Source organism: Canis aureus, chromosome 16 (assembly GCF_053574225.1).
Source record: "Canis aureus isolate CA01 chromosome 16, VMU_Caureus_v.1.0, whole genome shotgun sequence".
In the NCBI taxonomy this organism is placed as follows: Eukaryota; Metazoa; Chordata; class Mammalia; order Carnivora; family Canidae; genus Canis; species Canis aureus.
In genome coordinates, this window is record NC_135626.1 from 34,206,572 (window position 1) to 34,225,765 (window position 19,194).

A 19,194-nucleotide genomic window follows, 5' to 3' on the forward strand; every position below is an offset into this window, starting at 1 on the left:
CTGTGTCTCTGCCTCTCTCTCTCTCTGTGACTATCATAAATAAATAAAAATTAAAAAAAAAAGATTTTATTTATTGAGCAGCCAGGGTGGAGTTATTTAAATAAATAAAAGATTTTATTTATTTATTCATGAGAGACACACACACACACACAGAGAGAGAGAGAGAGAGAGAGAGAGGCAGAAACACAGGCAGAGGGAGAAGCAGGCTCCCTGTGGGGAGCCTGATGGGGCACTTGATCCCAGACCCTGAGCTGAAGGCAGACACTCAACTGCTGAGCCACACAGGGATCCCTAAAAAGCAAATTCTGATTCAGTACGGCTAGAGTGAAGCCTGAGAGTTTGATGATTCCAAGGTTGTCGATCGATAGACTCTACAATACCATCTCCTGGAGGCAGGTTCCTTTAAAAATGTTATAAGCCTTATTGGGTGGGGAGGATCTTGCCCAGGCAGAATCTGGAGAAGGGGAATGGACAGTAGAAAATAGGAAGATTTCATCTCTTCCTGGAAGCCATCCTAATTACATGACTCGCCCAACCCTTCCTTGCCCAACTCTATACACAACCCTTCAGGCTTCTGTAGGTAAATGTTTCAACAGAACAAATTAAAAAAACAATAAGAATTTAAGCTAACACTAATCTTTTTTTTCAAGTTTTATTTATTTATTTATTTACTTACTTACTTACTTATTTATTTATTTAACTAATCTCTGCCCCCAATGTGGGAAGCAAATTCATGATCTCAAGATCAAGAGTCACATGCTCTTCTGACTGAGCCAGTCAGGCACCCTGAAACTAATGGACGTAATGGACATATGAACCCATCTCTCCAGAAACCCTGACAAAGGGTTTCAGTTTCTTTTCTTTTCTTTTTTTTTAGTTTCTTCTTGAAACTTCCGGGAAGGGGAATCCACTACCTCAGACATCAGATCCCTGGCCTTCCACCCTCCCCTTGTTTAAATAGCAACAACAACAATAAACTTGCAAATTTGAATATATTCACCCTCCCCCAAAATAATAACAGGAGTAATGTTTAGTGAACTGCACTAATGACACCAACTCTTGTGGAGAAAGAGTGGTCACTAGGCTGCCTTGGTAGCATAGGGGGAAGGTTTCACCGAAGTATGATTGGGATGCACAGAGAGAAGATGGCAGATAGGCAAGTCTGTAGGTTCTGGGAGACAAGGAAAATAGCCAAGAGCAAAGGATGCAAACAGGAAAAAGTAAAAAATGTCAGAGAAACTCATTAGACACTCCTGATAGAGTGCTTCTAGAATAGTGGGGGAGAAGACCAGCAGATTAATGACAAGCCTTGAATGCTAGCCCAAGAAATTGGGACCGTAGTTAATGGAGAGTCATGGAACCTTTGAGTGTAGAACAGTGACCTGAGAAACATCTTAAAATTCTAGAACTTAATAAAACTGTTGTGGCTATCTAATTCACTCTTTATAGGCATACACACAGACCAAAAGAGATGACTCGATTTATTCAAGATTACATTGGTACATGGGGAATGCTATGCTTTAGAACAATGAAGAATCTAGCTATAGTCTGGAGGGTAGATTGGATAGGGAGACACTGGAAGCAAAGAGGCCCATAAAGAAAATGCCAATGTCATCAATAATCAAGGTATGAGGATTAAAGTGGTCAAAGGGATGTTTGCGCTAAAACTCATAGGCTAAACTAACAAGGTTTGGGAAGTGATTGAATATGATTGACAAGAGCTGGAAAGGAACTCTATCACAGCAATGATAGTGCTGAAGATCATGAGTCTGTTTTCAAGTGATGTGGGGGCGATTCTTGGATCAACTACATATTAATTATGTGATCTTGGTCAAGACATCCAATATCGCCAAGCAAACCTCAGTTTTTGTCATGACATCATAAGAGTGTTGAGAGGATTTATATAAAGTAATGCAATAAAATTTAACACAGTGTCTGGCACAAAGTAAATAATAAATATCTGGTTTTTTTATAGCTATGGATGACAGAATTTTACACCTAAGGATTGTGATAATAATGATATTATTCAAATAGGGAAGACCGAAAAAGCCAGCTAGAGGAAGATGTAATGCATCTGATGGAGGTGATACAAGAGAGAGAACGTACGGTAACCAACTGAAGACATTTATCTGGGGTTCAGAAGAGATGCTAGGCCTAAGAAGAAATAGGTGGGGGTTATTTGCATAAAAGTGTTATATAAATACCTCAAAGCCAAACATGAAAACATTGACAATGTTCTTTTATTTCAAAGGCAGACTTTTTGTGATTGTGTAGATATAAATTCCAATATCTGACAAATATGCATTCTAACAATACGTCAAACGTGTCTTCTAGAATTTTTACAATATATAATATGCTATTGCTTGCCAAGCATAGAGCCTTTTTTTTTTTAAGATTTTATTTATTTATTCATAGACACAGAGAGAGAGGCAGAGACACAGGCAGAGGGAGAAGCAGGCTCCATTCAGGGAGCCTGATGTGAGACTCAATCCTGGGTCTCCAGGATCACATCCCAGGCTGCAGGCGTTACCAAACCGCTGCGCCACTGGGGCTGCCCAGGGTAGAGCCTTTTAGAAATTAAATTAAAGAGACACCTGTGTGGCTCAGCAGTTGATCATTTGCCTTCGGTTCAGGGCTTGATCCCGGGGTCCTGGGATCGAGTCCCACATCAGGCTCCCTGCATGGAGGTTGCTTCTCCCTCTGCCTATGTCTCTGCCTCTGTTTCTGTGTCTCTCATGAATAAATAAATAAAAATCTTTAAAAAAAAAACTAAAGAAATGAAATTATATAGAGACACCTCGGTGGCTCAGTCAGTTGAGTGTCTGACTCTTGATTTCAGCTCAGTTTATGATTTAAGTGTTGTGGGATGGAGTCTCTTGGGCAGACTTCCACTTGAGATTCTCACTCTCCCTCTCCCTCTGCCCCTCCCCACCTCACCTGCACTCTTTCTCTCTCTCAAATCAATAAATCATAAACAAAACGAAATGAAATTATATAAAAAACAGGGATCCCTGGGTGGCACAGCAGTTTGGTGCCTGCCTTTGGCCCAGGACGCGATTCTGGAGACCCGGGATCGAATCCCACGTCGGGCTCCCTGCATGGAGCCTGCTTCTCCCTCTGCCTGTGTCTCTGCCTCTCTCTCTCTCTCTCTCTCTCTATCATGAATAAATAAATAAAATCTTAAAAAAAAAAGGAAAAAGTATCTTAAAAGGACCAATAATTGCCATTCATTTGTTACACAAAAATGAATGATAATAGACAACATATATTGAAGGATTACTCTGTGCCAGGCACAGTGCTTTATTTATAGTAGTATGCACAACCACTTAGTGTGGTAAATACTATTATTGTCCTTGTTTTTTAGGTAGGGAAACTGAAGCTCATGGAAGGTGGGTGACTTGCTCAAATTCAGACAGCCAGAAGAAGTGGAACGAGGTGTTTTTTTTTTTTAAGATTTTATTTATTCATTCATGAGAGACACAGAGAGAGGCAGAGACACAGGCAGAGAGAGAAGCAGGCTCCATGCAGGAAGCCCAATGCACCACTGGATCCCAGGACTCTGGGATCAGGACCTGAGCTGAAGGCAGACACTCAACTGCTGAGCCCCACCCAGGTGCCCCAGAACTAGGATTTAAAGCCAGTCCATGCAGGGCCAGAGCTTCAGCTCTAAATTACGTGTGTGCTTCTTCACCACGTGGAAGGCTTTTTTCTAAAAGTCTCACTTTCCTGAGGGATCACTATGAGATGCACTATGAGATGCAAAGAAATCATAATCAATAAGACAGCAAGCCCTAACACTGTGCAAAGAATAGAATTGATTCAGGTCATGTCTGTCCTGCTATTAATGATTTAAGGAATCAGAGCAACTAACGCATTATACCCACATGTGAGAAACAGAAAGGCATCCTGGGATGCAGGGCAAAGAGAGGCCATTCATAATACTAATTAGGAATGAGTCCTGTGGGAATCTTCACTGCCCTTAATCAAGAATGAAGTATGAACCCTCCCACTTTTGACTCCAGAGTCAAACTACAAATCAAACAGCACGATCATTTGGTGAAGGTAATTGCCTATGTTTCGGGAAAAAAATTGCACACAGGTCATTTGTCTGTCTCTAGCTCTGCAATATGGTTAAAAAAAAAAAAAACTGCATCATCAATCTTCTGAGTGAGGCCCTGATCCTTGAGGGAGGGAGGAGAAGAGATTTTTTGGGGAAACCTGCAAAATTTGCTGATGAGAGAAAGAACTTGTAAGAGGCTCCTCACATAGTCTGGGGTAGCAGCTATATGAGGTGGGCCTGATTCTAACTTTTATTTTTCAGGTGGGGAAAATGAGGCCCAGAAAGGTTAAATAGTTTAGCCAAGACCACAAAACCAGTAAGTGGCAGAGGCTGGCTGTCAATCCGTGCCACTCTTGCTCCAGAGTTCATGTTAACTACCACACCATGCCATTTAACATTGTGTCCTCAGGAATTATATGCTTTTCCGGCCCAATAAGATGCCAAGGATTACAAGGCAACCCAAATGGGATCAGTTATCTCTTTTCTTCCTGTTCAACTACACTGCCTTCTTCTGACACTCCTAGTTTCTGCTCATGACTATGAGAGCGATGATTCTAATGCCATTGATTTTTTTCTCTCTCCTTAAGCTCCTCAATCCCACTTATTTTCACATTCTCTTACAACCATCCTCTTGTTTCCACTTTCTAAACTTAGATATAATAAAGCCTTTTGCAAAGACACGGGCTCTTTGCCTGGAAAAGTCTCTCCACTTGCCTTGACCCTGGTCTAGTCTTAACAGACTAAAATTCTCTGGGGGAAGCCTGAAGAGGTTCACCATTCAGAGCAATGATTTCACATTTGTCTCCCTCTTGCTTTCTTGTCATCTGACTTTCCAAGACGCCTACTGGGAGTCTGTTACATGGGCCTGGTGTCTTTTGTCTTCACTGATGATGATCATAATGCTGGACTGGTTTGGTTTGTCTCTCCAGTCTCTCCCAATTGGGGCTGGATATCACATAATCTATAACTTCTTTTTTTTTTTTTTTTTGCATTTTATTTGTTTGTTTTTAACAACAGATAATCAATTTATTAAAAAGGTTGATTTAAGCATCTGCAGTGGTGACTTCAACCTCAACTCCAGGCTCAATACTGATGGAGGTAATCTGCTTAACAGTCTCAGAAAGACTGTGCAGATCAATGAGTCGCTTGTGGATCCTCATCTGAAAATGATCCCAAGTCTTAGAACCTTCACCACTAGGAGTCTTTCTTGCAATGATTCTCAGAGTCTTGGTAGGCATCAGCACTGGTCCTTTCACTTTGAGATTCTTTTCCTTTGCACCTCTGATCAAGTCAGCACATACCTTTTCCAAAGATTTTACATTGCGGCTGGTTAGAGTAATTCTAATTCAGTGAATCGCCACCTCTGATTCCAAGGGTGTCTCCCGGTGTCTTTAAATGCCATGGCTGCAGTGTGGCTTCCTGACCCGCTTGTTCCTCAGTGAGAGCGAACAGCGGTGAGTCAGGAGCAGGAGCGGGGCATCCTGGACTCCGCTCTGGTGGAGACCACGTCTTCCTCCTGATTTATTTATTTGACAGAGAAAGAGAGAGAGAGAGAACAGCAAGCAGAGGGAGAGGGAGAAGTAGGCTCTCAGCTGAGCAAGGAGCCCAACACAGGGCTCAATCCCAGGACCTTAGGATTATGACCTGAGCTAAAGGCAGACACCCAACCAACTGAGCCATTCAGGTGCCCCATAATTTCCGTAATACTATGATTTTAGCACCTTTTGTATTAGTCAGGATAGGCTAGGTTATGCTAGAGCCAAAAGTCAATCACAAGTCTCAGTGGTTTAATGAGACTTAGTCCATCAGGCTTGGATAACAAAAACACAATAGACTGGATGACTTATTAAAATTATGTGTGTATTTAAAGTTGGAAGGCAGCTCTGTGATCTCCTCAGAGGCTATCTTCAGTAGGGGCTTCAGATCCAGGTACTTCGAGCCTTCTTCTCATGTCAGGGCTTTAAGTCCTGTCTCCAACTGGGCCACTACCCCTGAACATACCTGGCCTCTGTAGTTTTCGAGAGATGATATCATGCTGCAGAAATCCTTCCATGAGAATGCAGACACACAGGGTGTGATTTGGTAACAGACTCCTAGTAAGAAGAGATGCCCATAGGAGATGGAGCTGGGTGTGGCTCCTCACTAATAATCCGACAGGAATTAAAAATGTAGTTTACATTTACTGAACACTCCTGTGCCAGCCACTATTCAAAATGTTTTGTGTGAAAAAAAAAAAATGTTTTGTGTGTACTATGGCATCGAACCTTCACAACAACCCTGTAAGACTAGTACTCATATTCTCAAACTCATTCTACAGAAGAGGAAACTATGGTACAAGAGAGTAACTTGTTTAAGAAACACAGCTAGTTAAGTGACAGAAGCATAATTCAGACCCCGGGAGCTAACTCCAGAAACCTTGTATACTCTCAATCACTTGTGTTTATTGCCTTGTGCTTGGCCAAGATTTTGAATTTTAACTTTTTTACAAAACATTAAAGAACACATTCCTCTGGGGGCACCTGGGTGGCTCAGTGGTTGAGCATGTGCCTTCAGCTCAGGGTGTGACCCTGGGGTCTCAGGATGGAGTTCCTCATTGGGCTGCCCACTGGGAGCCTACTTCTCCCTCTGCCTTTGTCTCTGACTCTCTGTGTGCCTCTCATGAATAAATAAATACAATCTTAAAAAAAAAAGAATATATTCCTCTGAGTCTTGATTTCTGCTAACTTGATAGTAAACAATGTTATTCCCTTATATGCAACATTTATATAACAGAATGGGAGATAGGCCAGGATATGTCCTCTTCTTCCAGACATATGATCTTATATCAAATGTATGATACTTGGCTTCTGATTTCAGAATTTGAAAAATAGAGTCCTGAATGTGGCATTGAGCTTAGTCCAGTGTTAGATACTAGCTTCAATGAAGCCAGAAGGTGACCGTGGATGATTCCTCACTTGTAAAAGGAGGGAATTAGATTCCACTGCTAGCTAAGTGACCTCCTAATGTTCAGATCTCATGTCCAAAGGAGTAACTCTCCGCAGGGAGTTCCCAGCACCGAGGCAGAAGGAAAGAGCAAATATATATCTTGAAAGAGGCCGACTCTCTGGTGCCCCTCGAGTCACACATATCCAATTGAAATGAACAAATGAGTATCTGTTCCCTGCTTCCGATGTGTGAGACTATCAATTGGCAACGGCTACTATGCTTAGGTTTTTAACTGGCTCTGTTGTCCCTGCTAAAAATAAGCTGCTAGTGTTAGTGTTGAGTCATTTTCATGCATGAATATGTGGAGGAAAAAAGTGACAAAGGTCATAGAGGCTGTGCATACGATGATTTCCCTTCTGACCAGATACCACACCTTGTTCCCAACCAGCCCTCTTTTTCTGTTTTATTTTAGATAAGCCATATACCTTAAATAGAAAATAGATTCAATAGTACTTTATTGTGTTTTAGTTTATTCATATCCTGTTCTCTACTTGTGGGCTGGCCTTGTCCTCATTGCTGGATTTTTGTACTTTTCTGAGGAATAAACGATGTTAACAACTACAGTTTGCACAGTGATTACATATGCATATATGCATACTTTCCTTTGAACAGTCAGCCCCGGTCTTGCTGACGTGGCAACCTGTGGATGGGTTCCCAGCTTTCTCTAGAGGTAGTAAAGTCTTACCAGGACAGGCTCCATTCTGGGCAGAATTGTAATGTTTCATTTTCAGGTGAATTTTCTATTTCATTTTTGAGGATTCTTTTTTTTTTTTTTAAGATTTTATTTATCTATGAGAGACACGGAGAGAGAGGCAGAGACAGACAGAGGGAGAAGCAGGCTCCCTGCAGGGAGCCCGATGCAGGACTGGATCCAGGGGCCCCCCGGATCACACCCTGGGCCACAGGCAGACACTCAACCACTGAGCCACCCAGGTGTCCCTTTTTTTTTTTTTTTTGAAGATTCTTCTGTTTCATTTCTGGGATCTCTATCCTTCACCTCCTATCCCTGTGGCCAGTGCCCTTATTCTGCTTTCTAATCAAAGTTTCTCTCTTTCTCTCTTTTTCTTTTTTTTTAAGTAGGCTCCACACCCACTGTGGGGCTCAAACTCACGACCTTAGATGAAGAGTTGCACGCTCCATGGACCGCACCAGCCAGGTGCCCGAAGTTTCTTACTCATTAGGTCTTCATCTCATTGGTATAAAATGAGAAGAAAGTTGGAGGAGAAAGACTCTTTCTTTCTTTCTTTCTTTCTTTCTTTCTTTCTTTCTTTCTTTCTTTCTTTTAGAGAAAGGAGGCAGGGGGTAGAGGGAGAGAGATTTTTAAATAAAATCTTTAAAAAAAAAAGCCGTTTCTTCAGAGTTGCTGATTTCATCTAGCTTTTTGGTAGAAAACAGTTGATTACACAAAGTATAAAGGGTGAAGGGGCTTTTGGTAGCTTTTCGGTAGAAAACTGTTGATTACACAAAGTATAAAGGGTGAAGGGGCACCTGGCTGGCTCAGTCAGTAGACCTTGCGACTCTTGATCTCAGGGTTGTGAGTTCGAGACCCATGTTGGGTATAGAGATTACTTAAAAAAAATCTTTAAAAAATTCAAAAATATAAAAGGTGAAATTGGACCATGTGTTTCATAAAATGATTCATCCTAGGAGTATTGTCCACAAATAAGTCCTAACTACATTCATAAGTTCATGGGTTTTTTTTTTATTAAGATTTTATTTATTTATTCATGAGAGACAGAGAGAGAGAGGCAGAGACACAGGCAGAGGGAGAAGCAGGCTCCATGCAGGGAGCCTGATGTGGGACTCGATCCTGGGACTCCAGGATCACACCCTGGGCCGAAGGCAAGTGCTAAACCTCTGGGCCACCCAGGGACCCCATAAATTAATGATTTCAAATGGTTTGTCCAGCTATCATCTTTCTTTGCGATCCAGTCCAGAAGCTCCTCAAACCATAAGTATCCCAAACAAACTTATTTTAAAGATTTATTTACTTAGGGAGACAGAGAGAGCAGGAACAGAAGGGGCAGAGGGAAAGGGAGAGAATCTCAAGCAGACTCTGTGCTGAGCACAGAGCCAAAACCAAGAGGTCAGGTGCATAACTGATTGTACCACCCAGGTACCCCCAAACTTATTTTATTTTAAAAAGCAAACTTCCGTCCTGAATTAGCTCTCTAGATTGGTGGTACCACCATTTACTCATTTGCCCAAGCCAGAAAACTGTAAGTCCCTTTCTGCCACCCTCGAAATCTGGCAAGTTCTGTCCATTGGCTCTTTCAAATATTTCTCACGCCCATAACCATGGCCATTACCTTAAGTAACATGGGCATGTGGAGGGGGGAAGGGAGATTGGACAGATACTGATGGAATTCTGGGGAAAGATCTAAGATCAGCTGACGCATATACACCAAGACATTAACAAACTAGACAAAATTCTTGCCTCTTACCCACAGTATTTTATTCACTTCCCCCACCTCTGTGCACCCCTGCATTTTAGCATAAAAGTGACCTCGCCTGCAGGGCTCCCAAGATGGAGAGAAAACACTTTTGATTCCTGATAAGATTTAACCAGGAGTTGAAGATGAGATGGAGAAAGAACATATGGAAAAAGGCTTCACTTATTCAGACTGGAGGATTGGTAGGATAGGATGGAGCAAAGGAGGAAAGGTATGAAGAACATAAAACTATCACGTGTGTCCTTATTTTTGGGAGCCCATGCTTGTTTCAGAGAGTAAGAGGTATGTTGAATAAATCAAAGTAGCACTGAGGACACTACCTTCTTCTCATCTGGGGCTCAGGAAAATGCTGCCCTGAAGATCCCCCATATTAACCTAAGGAACAAGTACATCAAGTCATCTGTGCTGTGGAGTTAGGCCCTGGGAGGCCTAGAGGCTTAGCTTTGCAACCCTAGCCTGGGAACTTGGTGGCAGAAGTGGATAGTACATAGCAGGTGGCTCTGAGGTGAGGGCTGCAGGGAAGGCTGCCATCACAGCCAGACTTCAGACATCTCACATAACATCAGAGTCAGAGGAGGCCAAATGAGACACGGAGTGACACATGGGGGATGGGGAATGGGGCATGGGTTCTAGTAACTCAAAATTTTAACTTTGAAGGAAAGCTGAATATCCAGAGACCAGGCAAGCAAGAATATCACTTGCTTGAGACCAGCAAGAGGCCAGAAGACAAAGATCAGAGGTCCCTTCAAGGATCCAAAGATCCCATTCACCTTTATCCACCTCCATCAAGTGGCTAAAGACACAATTTTTCCTCGTTTTTTTTTTTAATATTTTATTTATTTATTCATGAGAGACACACAGAGAGAGGCAGAGGGAGAAGCAGGCTTCCCAAGAAGCCCAATGTGGGACTCAATCCCAGGACCCCAGGATCATGCCCTCAGCCAAAGGCAGACGTTCAACCTCTGAGTCACCCAGGCATCCCCACACTTCTCCCTCTTATTCTAAGGTCTCTTAAGGGAAGGATCAGTTAGGTGAGAGGCTAGCCAAAAGACTCAGTATTCTTTTTTTTTTTTTTAAGATGTTTTATTTATTTATTTGAGAGAGAGAGAGAGCACAGAGGGAGAAGAAGAAGAAGAAGAAGCTGACTCCTTGCTGAGCAGAGAGCCCACCGCAGGGCTCTATCCCGGAACCCAGAGGTTATGACCCAAGTGGAAGGCAGACACTATCCAGGTGCCCCAAGACTCAGTATTCTTATTCAAGAGAGAGCACACATGCATGTGACCTAAAGAGACTGTTTCAATAATCCCTCAGACCAATATTTCTTTTGAACTAGGTCTGTTTTGTGAGTGTGGCCTCAGGAAGTAGGCCACATTAGGTTTGGACAAAACAAATAAATCATTTTTCTCTGCTTATCTGAATCCATGAGTTAACCTCCAAGCCAAACATCTGCAGGGATTACTTTCTCCTTGGCAAAATCCTCCAGGATGTGTTCACCTAAATAACCTCCAGATATAGCTGTTCTTTTCTCTTTGCCATTACTGTACCTTCTATGTATGTAGATTGCACTAGCACATGGTTTCTGCTTCCCAGGCCTGCCTCCCTTAATAGACTGCTCATCTTGAGGGCAAGTACTGTGCCTGATCTTAGCCAAGATTCTTCACCTTGGGCCTGGCACAGGACCCAGCACTTCCAAGGCAACAAGTTTTGGCTGAATTGCACTGAGTTTTCAAAGATGGCAGATTTCAGGTGTGATGTTCTGGGTCATCGGGATCTTCCTCTCAAATCATACACACAAATAGGTTGGCATTTAGAAGAAATAGTTTCTTTTCATCTCTATTCCTTTCCCAGTATGACTGTTAATAAGTATGTCAAAATTAATTTCTAAACTAGAATGGATTTGCAACGTTATCCCCAATGAAATCTATTTAAAGACAGACCTTTAGAAATGGGGTTTGGGTTTGTCTGATGTTTCCTAAAATTCTAATCTATGTCTTTCTCATCTATTTACTTAGGAGACTCGAGTGAGGGAGTGAGGGTGGAATGGGGGACCAAAATTCAGGTTTCTTTCTGGCAAGTCTCACTGGATGCTTACTCCAGAGAAAACAAGTCCCCGTCTATGTACTTGACTCCTCTCCCCAAGGACAATGAAGACTTCCTGGATCACCCTATAGATTGTCAAATGTTAACTGTGGACATCCGGAAGATGGGATTCTACGGGTGATTTTAATTTTCTTCTCTGTGTTTTTCTGTATTTAGCAAATTTTCTATAGTGAGTCTGCATTTGTCTGTAATCTGGGGGAAAATCCAACCCACTATTTAGAAAATATATCTTTTATTCCCAGAGTGAACTTCAGCTCTATGTGTCAAAAGTATACTGAGGTAGCTGATGAACCTCTTCTTTCACTTAACTCAAGTCAGAAGGAAATGGAGAAAAAATAGACCTGAATACAAATTTGACCAATTTTCCTAGGACCCATTCAAAACAGCCTTAGCTTCTTCAGCCATATGTTCTGTCTCTTCATTTAATTTTTATTTTTAAAAATATTTCAATTAGGGGCACGTGGGTGGCTCAGTTGGTTGAGTGTCTTTGCCTTCAGCTCTGGTCACAATCCCAGGGACCTGGGATGGAACCCTGCATCTGGCTCCCTGTTCAGTGGGGAGTCTGCTTTTCCTTCTGCAACCCCACCCCAGCTTGTGCTCTCTCTTTCTCTCTGTCAAATAAATAAATTAAAATAGTTGAAAAAAATAAAAGATTTTATTTATTTATTTATTTATTGGCAGGGGAGGAAGCATAAACTGGGGGAAGGGCAGAGGGAGAGGGAGAAGCAGACTTTTCAGTGAACAAGGAGCCCGACAAAGGGCTCCATCATTTGAAGACAGATACTTTTTTTTTTTTTTTTAAGATTTTATTTCTTTATTCATGAGAGACACAGAGAGAGAGGCAGAGACACAGATAGGGGGAGGAGAAGCAGGCCTCCATGCAGGGAGCCCGACGTGGGACTCAATCTGGGACTCCAGGATCAGGCCCTGAGCCAAAGGCAGACGCTCAACTGCTGAGCCACCCAGGTGTCCCTGAAGACAAATATTTAACGGACTAGCCCACAAAGTGCCTCTATTTTTAATTTTTTTTTAAATGTAAGCTCTAGGGCAATCTTCTTGGGTCTTCTCCCTCTTTGGGAGCTTTGTACTCAATAAACTTTGCTGCTCACCACTCTTAAAAATAAACAGATAAAAAAGTAAGTAAGTAAGTAAATAAGCTCTAGGCCCAATGTGGAGCTCAAATTCAGGACCCTGAGATCAGGAGTCGAATGCTCCACCGACTGAGCCAGACAAGTGCCCTACAGCTTCTTAGCTTTATTTATTTAAGATTTTTTAAAAAGATTTTTATTCATTTATTTGAGATAGAGAGCAAGAGAGCACAAGCAGGGGTGGGGGCAGAGGGAAAGGGAAAAGCAGGCTCCCCATTGAGCAGGAAGTCAGACATGGGGCTCAATCCCAGGACCCAGGGATCATGATGCAGGCCAAAGGCAAACGCTTAACCCACTGAGCCACCCAGGTGCCCCTATTTCTTTAATTTTTTAAAAAAGATTTTATTTATTCGAGAGAGAGAGAGAGAGAGAAAGAGAGAGAGAAAGAGAAAGCAGAGACACAGACAGAGGAAGAAGCAGGCTCCATGCAGGGAGCCTGATGGGGACTGGATCCCGGGACTCCAGGATCACGCCCTGGGCGGAAGGCAGGGGCTAAACCGCTGAGCCACCCAGGGATCCCCTATTTCTTTAATTTTCAACTTTTATTTATTTCTTAAGTAATCTCTACACCCAACGTGGGGCTCAAACTTGCAACTCCGAGATCAAGAGTTGCAAGCTTCACCAAATGAGCCAGCCAGGCGCCCCAGCCTCCTCATTAGGAGGTATTTCTGCCAGTTCAACGTTCTAAGTGGGGTGGTGTTGAAGGGAATAGCACTTGCCTAGAGACCTTCTTGCAACTACAGCCTGGACAGATTTGTCTATCTTCTCTTGACACCTTATAAAGGCTTTCAAAGGAAAAACTGAGGGCTCAGAAAAGTCCTCTGGGACTTTTCAAGAACCTGAATTCCACAGTTAGACTGTCTCACCAAGGACTTTCTGGTTTTTGGTATAGTTTGTGATTATTTGTCATTTTCACACTGCCATAGGCAGACGGCCTTGGGAACTGGGAGTCCTCTTTTCCTCTTTCAGCGATCTTCTCTCCACCGATGGGCAAATATAGTTTGTGAAATCAGAGAAACTGATTCACATAGAAATAACCGTAAAAGTTCCAGAAGGCTAGACAAACAACAGGACTAGTAATTTCAGTCTTCCAGTGATTATAGTTATTGTGCTTAGGAAGAAACACCTCCCTTCCTGCCCCATCAGCTCCTCCCCTCTGCTGCCTCCATTAGTGTCCTCACTATTCTTATAAGGCCAAAAAATCTCTTAAAATGGAATTTCCTTCCTTTTAGGAATCAAAAGTAAACATTTACTCTAAAGTCTACAACATGACTTGTTTTCCTGAATGACTCTTAGTCTTTAACAATAATCTCAGCACTAGTAGGTGCTGGAAATTTATCCTGGTGGTTGAGTATAGGAGGTGGGATAGCTGTCTACAAAATTAGGAGTTCACTAATGGGCCTAAATCTCAAGTCCCTCTCCTGCCTTCCTTCTCACCTATAAATGGGAATTAGAGGCTTTTATTTTACTATTATTTTTTCCCCTCCCCAAGAATCACAGGATTTTAGAATTGCAAGAGGGGTGCCTGGGTGGCTCAGTCAGTTGAGCATCCGACTCTTGATTTCAGCTCAGGTCTTTTTTTATTATTAAAGATTTTATTTATTTATTTATGAGAGAGAGAGAGAGAGAGAGAGAAAGGCAGAGGGAGAAGCAGGCTCCATGCAGGGAGCCCGATGTGGGATTAGATTCCGGGACTCCAGGATCACACCCTGGGCCAAAGGCAGGCACTCTCTCAAATAAATAAAATCTTAAAAAAAAAAAGAAATGCAAGAAATCTTTACAGAGTCTGTAACACACCTCTTGACTTTACAGATGAAGAAGCTGAGGCTCATAAGCCCTTATTGTAGTGACTGGTATCCAGTAGGTACTCAGTACTCAGTAACTATTTGCTTTTTTGTTGTTGTTGTTGTTTCTTTTTTTTTTTTAAAGACTTTATTTATTCATGAGAGACACAGAGAGAAGGCAGATACATAGGCAGAGGGAGAAGCAGGCTCCTCACAGGGAGCCCCATGTGGGACTCAATCCCAGAATTGGGAGATCACGCCCTGAGCTGAAGGCAGAGGCTCAACCGCTGAGCAACCCAGGCATCCCTGCTTTTTTTTTGTTTCTGGCATCAGTTGTTCAACATGACCAGCCTATATTAGAACTACAAGGTTCTCAATTTAAAAAAACCATTTTATTTCTACTCTATCACATGGTTGTATGCTTCTACTGAGTTTACTATAAAGTCATAAATTTAATTTATGTTAAATAAATAATAATTTATGTTAAATAAATTTTATTTAACAGCTTTACTAAGATAAAGCTGTTCACATATCACACAATTCAACTTTGTAAAGCATATGATTCAATGGCTTTTAAAGATTTAAAAAAATTTATTATTTGAGAAAGAGAGAGAAAGAGGGAGAGAGCAGGAGCCTGGGGAGGGGCAGTGGGATAAGCAGACTCCCTGTTGAGCATGGAGCCCCATGTGCAGTTTGATCCCAGGACTCTGGGATTATGACCTGAGCCACCCAGACACACATCAATGGCTTTTAGTATATTCAGTCATGTACCTATCAACACAATCAATTTTAGAACATTTTCGTTATCCCCAAAAGGAACCCCATACTCATTAGCATCACTCAATTTCCCTCATCACCCCAGCCAGCTCAAGCTAACCATTGATCTTTTTTTTTTTTTTCTTTTTTTTTTAAGATTTATTTGATGGGACGCCTAGGTGGCTCAGTGGTTGGGTATCTGCCTTCAGCCCAGGGCGTGATCCTGGAGCCCTGGGATTGAGTCCCACATCAGGCTCCCCGCATGGAGCCTGTTTCTCCCTCTGCCTGTGTCTCTGCCTCTCTCTCTCTCTCATGAATAAATAAATAAAATCTTTAAAAATAAGATTTATTTGAGGTGGGGGAGGGGCAGGGGGTTGGGAAAGAACCTCAAGTAGACTCTCCACTGAGTACAGAGCTGGGCCCAGGGATCAGTCCCACCACTGTGAGACCATGACTTGAGCCAAAATCAAGAGTCAGATACTCAACTAACTGAACCATCCAGCTGCCCCAGCCACTGATCCTTCATACGTGGTCCTTTGTAATTGGTTTCTTTTACTTAGCATAATATTTTCAAGGTCCATCTATATTGTAGCATGTACTTCGTTTCTTTCTATTGTTGAATGATAAATATTCTAAGATATGCATACACCATATTTTATTCATGTATTCCACATCTGATGGATATTTGGCTGGATTTTTATTTTGAACAAATACGACCTCTGAAAGCTAGCAGAAGCTTAAAATCAAGACATAAATCTATATCTCATATCTAAGATGAATTTATACCTAAAGAAACATACTTATTATGAAGACTTGATTTTAACAACATACTTAAAAATCAACATTTCCCCTCCTAAATTTTCTTCTCTTTTTCTTTTTGAAAGTAATCCCTGTGCCCAGCATGGGGCTAGAATTCAGGACCCAGAGAGCAAGAGTGGCATGCTCTATCTACTGAACCAGCCAGGCTCCTCTCTTCTAAATTTTTTAATGTGTATGATAATATTGTGGGAAGACAAAATAAATCCTTGACCTAGGTTTTCCTGCTTCTCTGACTCCCAGGAAGGTATCTATCTATCTATCTATCTATCTATCTATCTATCATCATCATCATCATCATCATTATTATTATTATTATTATCTAATCATTATTATTATTATTATTATTATTATTATCTATCTATCTATCTATCTATCTATCTATCTATCTATCATCTCATCTATCTATCTATATGCGCCTAGGTGACCAGCCCCTCAGGAAGAGAGAAAAGTCTAGAACCAGAGTCTTGACTCAGATACATAAGGGTGGATATGGGGCGAGCTGGGAAAGAGGGACAGTACAGACCGCTATAAATCTTAGTATTTTCATTTTTGTCCGTCTGAGTTTACAGGTTGGCCTACGTCCAACATTCGTACTGTGTTTTTGTGGGTCTCCAGGGGGGGGTCCAGATTGTTAAGACCTTGGGGGACTAGTTCAAACTTGGTAGAAAGAACTCGAACTTGTAAACAGGTCAAGGGTATTTGATCCTGGGAATGGCCTATTGCCCCCACTAGACTCCCATTTATCCAAGTCCTGCCTTTTCTTCCCTCTTCTTAGGAGAAACCGGCCTCAACACGCCTCGGGTCACCTGCGGGGTTTCTGGGAGCGTCTCTCGCCCCATCTCTAGAGGTTAAAGGAGAAGCCCGGAAAGCCATCCTTGACTCAGGCCGCCTGAGGCTTGGGCGTTGTGTCATTCCCCACACGTGACGCTCTCCCGGGCGGGCGGCGGAGGCCTCGCGGATCTTGGGACTTACTCACCCCAGAGACTCCACCCCTTCCCTCCTGGACTCCTCGGCCCCTCACTTCCCCGCGCCGCCCTCCTCCAGACTAGAGGGGCGTCGGGTGTCTGGAGCCCGGAAATGCCACCGTCCCAGGTGGCCCGGGGCAGAGGGGCTCAGTGTCTGGGGTGGGGACGTGCCAGATGCGGCGTCATGTTACCCTTGTCCGGAATGCTTCGCACTTCCTCTGACTTACGGGGCCACCCTTACTCCCGCCGTCCCCGCTCAGTGCCCTGGAGACCCAGCCGCATCACTCAGGGACTTCCCGTCTTGGTTACGGTCGCTGTAACCCTCCCCCTGTGTGTGTCCCACTCTTCTCCGAGCCCGCCCGAGCTTCCTAATCTGGATGGTCTGAGCCCCGGACCGGCCTCCTCCTCGTTCTGGCTGCGTGACCTTGAGTGAACCACAACTTTCCTGGGCCTACTTTCCCCTTGTCCGTGCGACGGCGACGAGACCTCCACGACACCACGCCTGTCGTGAGGAACAAATGAGAAAGCCCTTTGTGAGCGGCAAAAGGCAACAGAAATGTTAGCTTTGTGGGTCCCGGGCGGCCAGTCCCTCTTCCAGGACCCCTCCCTTTCCTCGGGGACCCGCCCTGCGAGTCCGCCGGGCGCTGACAGTTCTCGCCACCCGCCTCCAGCCGCCCTTCCCATTGGCGAACGCGCCCGCCGCGCGGCGCCCAGTGCTGACGCCACGGCGCCCCCTCCGCCGGCGCACGGTGACGCACGGCCCCGCCCCCCGGCCGCGCCTGGCCTCCCGCGGGGCCCCGCCCACCGGGCCGACGCGGCGCGGGTCCCGCCCCGCGGGTGACGTGTGGCGCGCGCGGCCCGGCCGCCCCGGCAGTTGGTGCAGCAGCCGTTGGGCTGAGTGCGCTCACCCCACCCCTCCCCTCCTCCGGCCCGGACCCCCCACCCCGCCGGGCGCAGCCCCAGCTCCGGCCCCAGCCGGGCCCGTCCCGTGCGGGCCCGTGCCGCCCCCTCAGCCGGCGACGCCCCGGGCCGCCCGCCCGCCCGCCCGCCCGCCACCATGGAGCTGGAGGACGGTGTGGTGTACCAGGAGGAGCCCGGCGGCTCCGGGGCCGTGATGTCGGAGCGGGTGTCCGGCCTGGCCGGCTCCATCTACCGCGAGTTCGAGCGGCTCATCGGGCGCTACGACGAGGAGGTGGTCAAGGAGCTGATGCCGCTGGTGGTGGCCGTGCTGGAGAACCTGGACTCGGTGTTCGCGCAGGACCAGGAGCACCAGGTGGAGCTGGAGCTGCTGCGGGACGACAACGAGCAGCTCATCACCCAGTACGAGCGGGAGAAGGCGCTGCGCAAGCACGCCGAGGAGGTGAGGGCCGGCCGCCGGGCAGCGCGGGGGCCGGGGGTCGCGGCCCGGCCGAGGAGGGGGCGCGCCGGGCCTCCCGGGGGGCGGGCCTGCGGCCGGAGGTCGCCGGGACCCCCCGGCCGGCGTCGGGAGCCGCGGCAGGCTAGTGGGTGTCCGGGACTAGGGAGGGAGACGAGGAGGCAAGGCCCGGGGCGGGAGCCACAGCTTGGCCTGAGGGCACCTGAGATCGGCTGGGGGCGGAGACTTCGGGGTGGCCTGTAGCCGCCTGTAGTTCAGGGAAGTTTCCGACCACCGTGGGATAGTCAGGCGGCGGTTCAAACTTTTACCATGGTGAGTGTGTGTGTGTGTGTGTGTGTGTGTGTGTGTTGGGGGGGGGGCATTTAAACACTTCTGTCCTGGGTATGTAACTTCCGCTGGTTCCAGTACCTTTCTAGGGGATTGCTGCTTTGGGAAGTTAGACATCTCCCTCTTTCGGTCAGTTTCTTCCTGACGTCTTAACCCTGGAGAGAAAGAGGTTTTGTTTTATGTTTTATGGGCCTTGGCTGACACTTTGTCAGCACTGAGATGTTGTAGAGCAACAGTCTTGTCAGTAGAGCGTACAGTTTTGTTTTATTGACATCTCACACCAAAGCGTTCCCCCGTGTCAGGTGGTCACCTTGGACAGTTCCCCTGACGAACCCTCTGTTTATTTATGAAGAGGGCTGGGGGGCGGGGCGGGTTGAGGAGGTGTAGGTGACTGACTGGTGGCAGCCTTTTTTTAGGACTGC

At 45.0% G+C, this 19,194-nt stretch overlaps 1 protein-coding gene, 1 long non-coding RNA gene and 1 pseudogene across 8 annotated transcripts in view; 2 read left to right on the forward strand and 1 right to left on the reverse strand.

Annotated features, from left to right (window-relative positions):
• The first annotated feature begins 1,114 nt into the window (after window positions 1-1,114).
• Window positions 1,115-2,224, forward strand: LOC144286358 (uncharacterized). The gene is made up of 2 exons (XR_013354441.1): window positions 1,115-1,626; window positions 1,976-2,224. It is a non-coding gene; the product is annotated as an uncharacterized LOC144286358 (long non-coding RNA).
• Window positions 2,225-5,025: 2,801 nt separating this feature from the next.
• On the reverse strand, window positions 5,026-5,477 carry LOC144285320 (small ribosomal subunit protein uS10 pseudogene; annotated as a pseudogene).
• Window positions 5,478-18,033: 12,556 nt separating this feature from the next.
• SPAG9 (sperm associated antigen 9) overlaps window positions 18,034-19,194 on the forward strand; it is a 145,750-nt gene continuing 144,589 nt past the window's right edge. For 2 of the 7 annotated variants that reach the window (XM_077852708.1, XM_077852709.1), the window contains exon 1: window positions 18,037-18,430. In XM_077852708.1, coding sequence (XP_077708834.1) covers window positions 18,128-18,430 — 303 coding nt within the window. In that variant the 5' untranslated portion in view covers window positions 18,037-18,127. Of the gene's footprint in view, window positions 18,431-19,194 lie in introns of all 7 variants that reach the window. The other 5 variants (XM_077852710.1, XM_077852712.1, XM_077852706.1 and 2 more) reach the window with 4 other exon arrangements.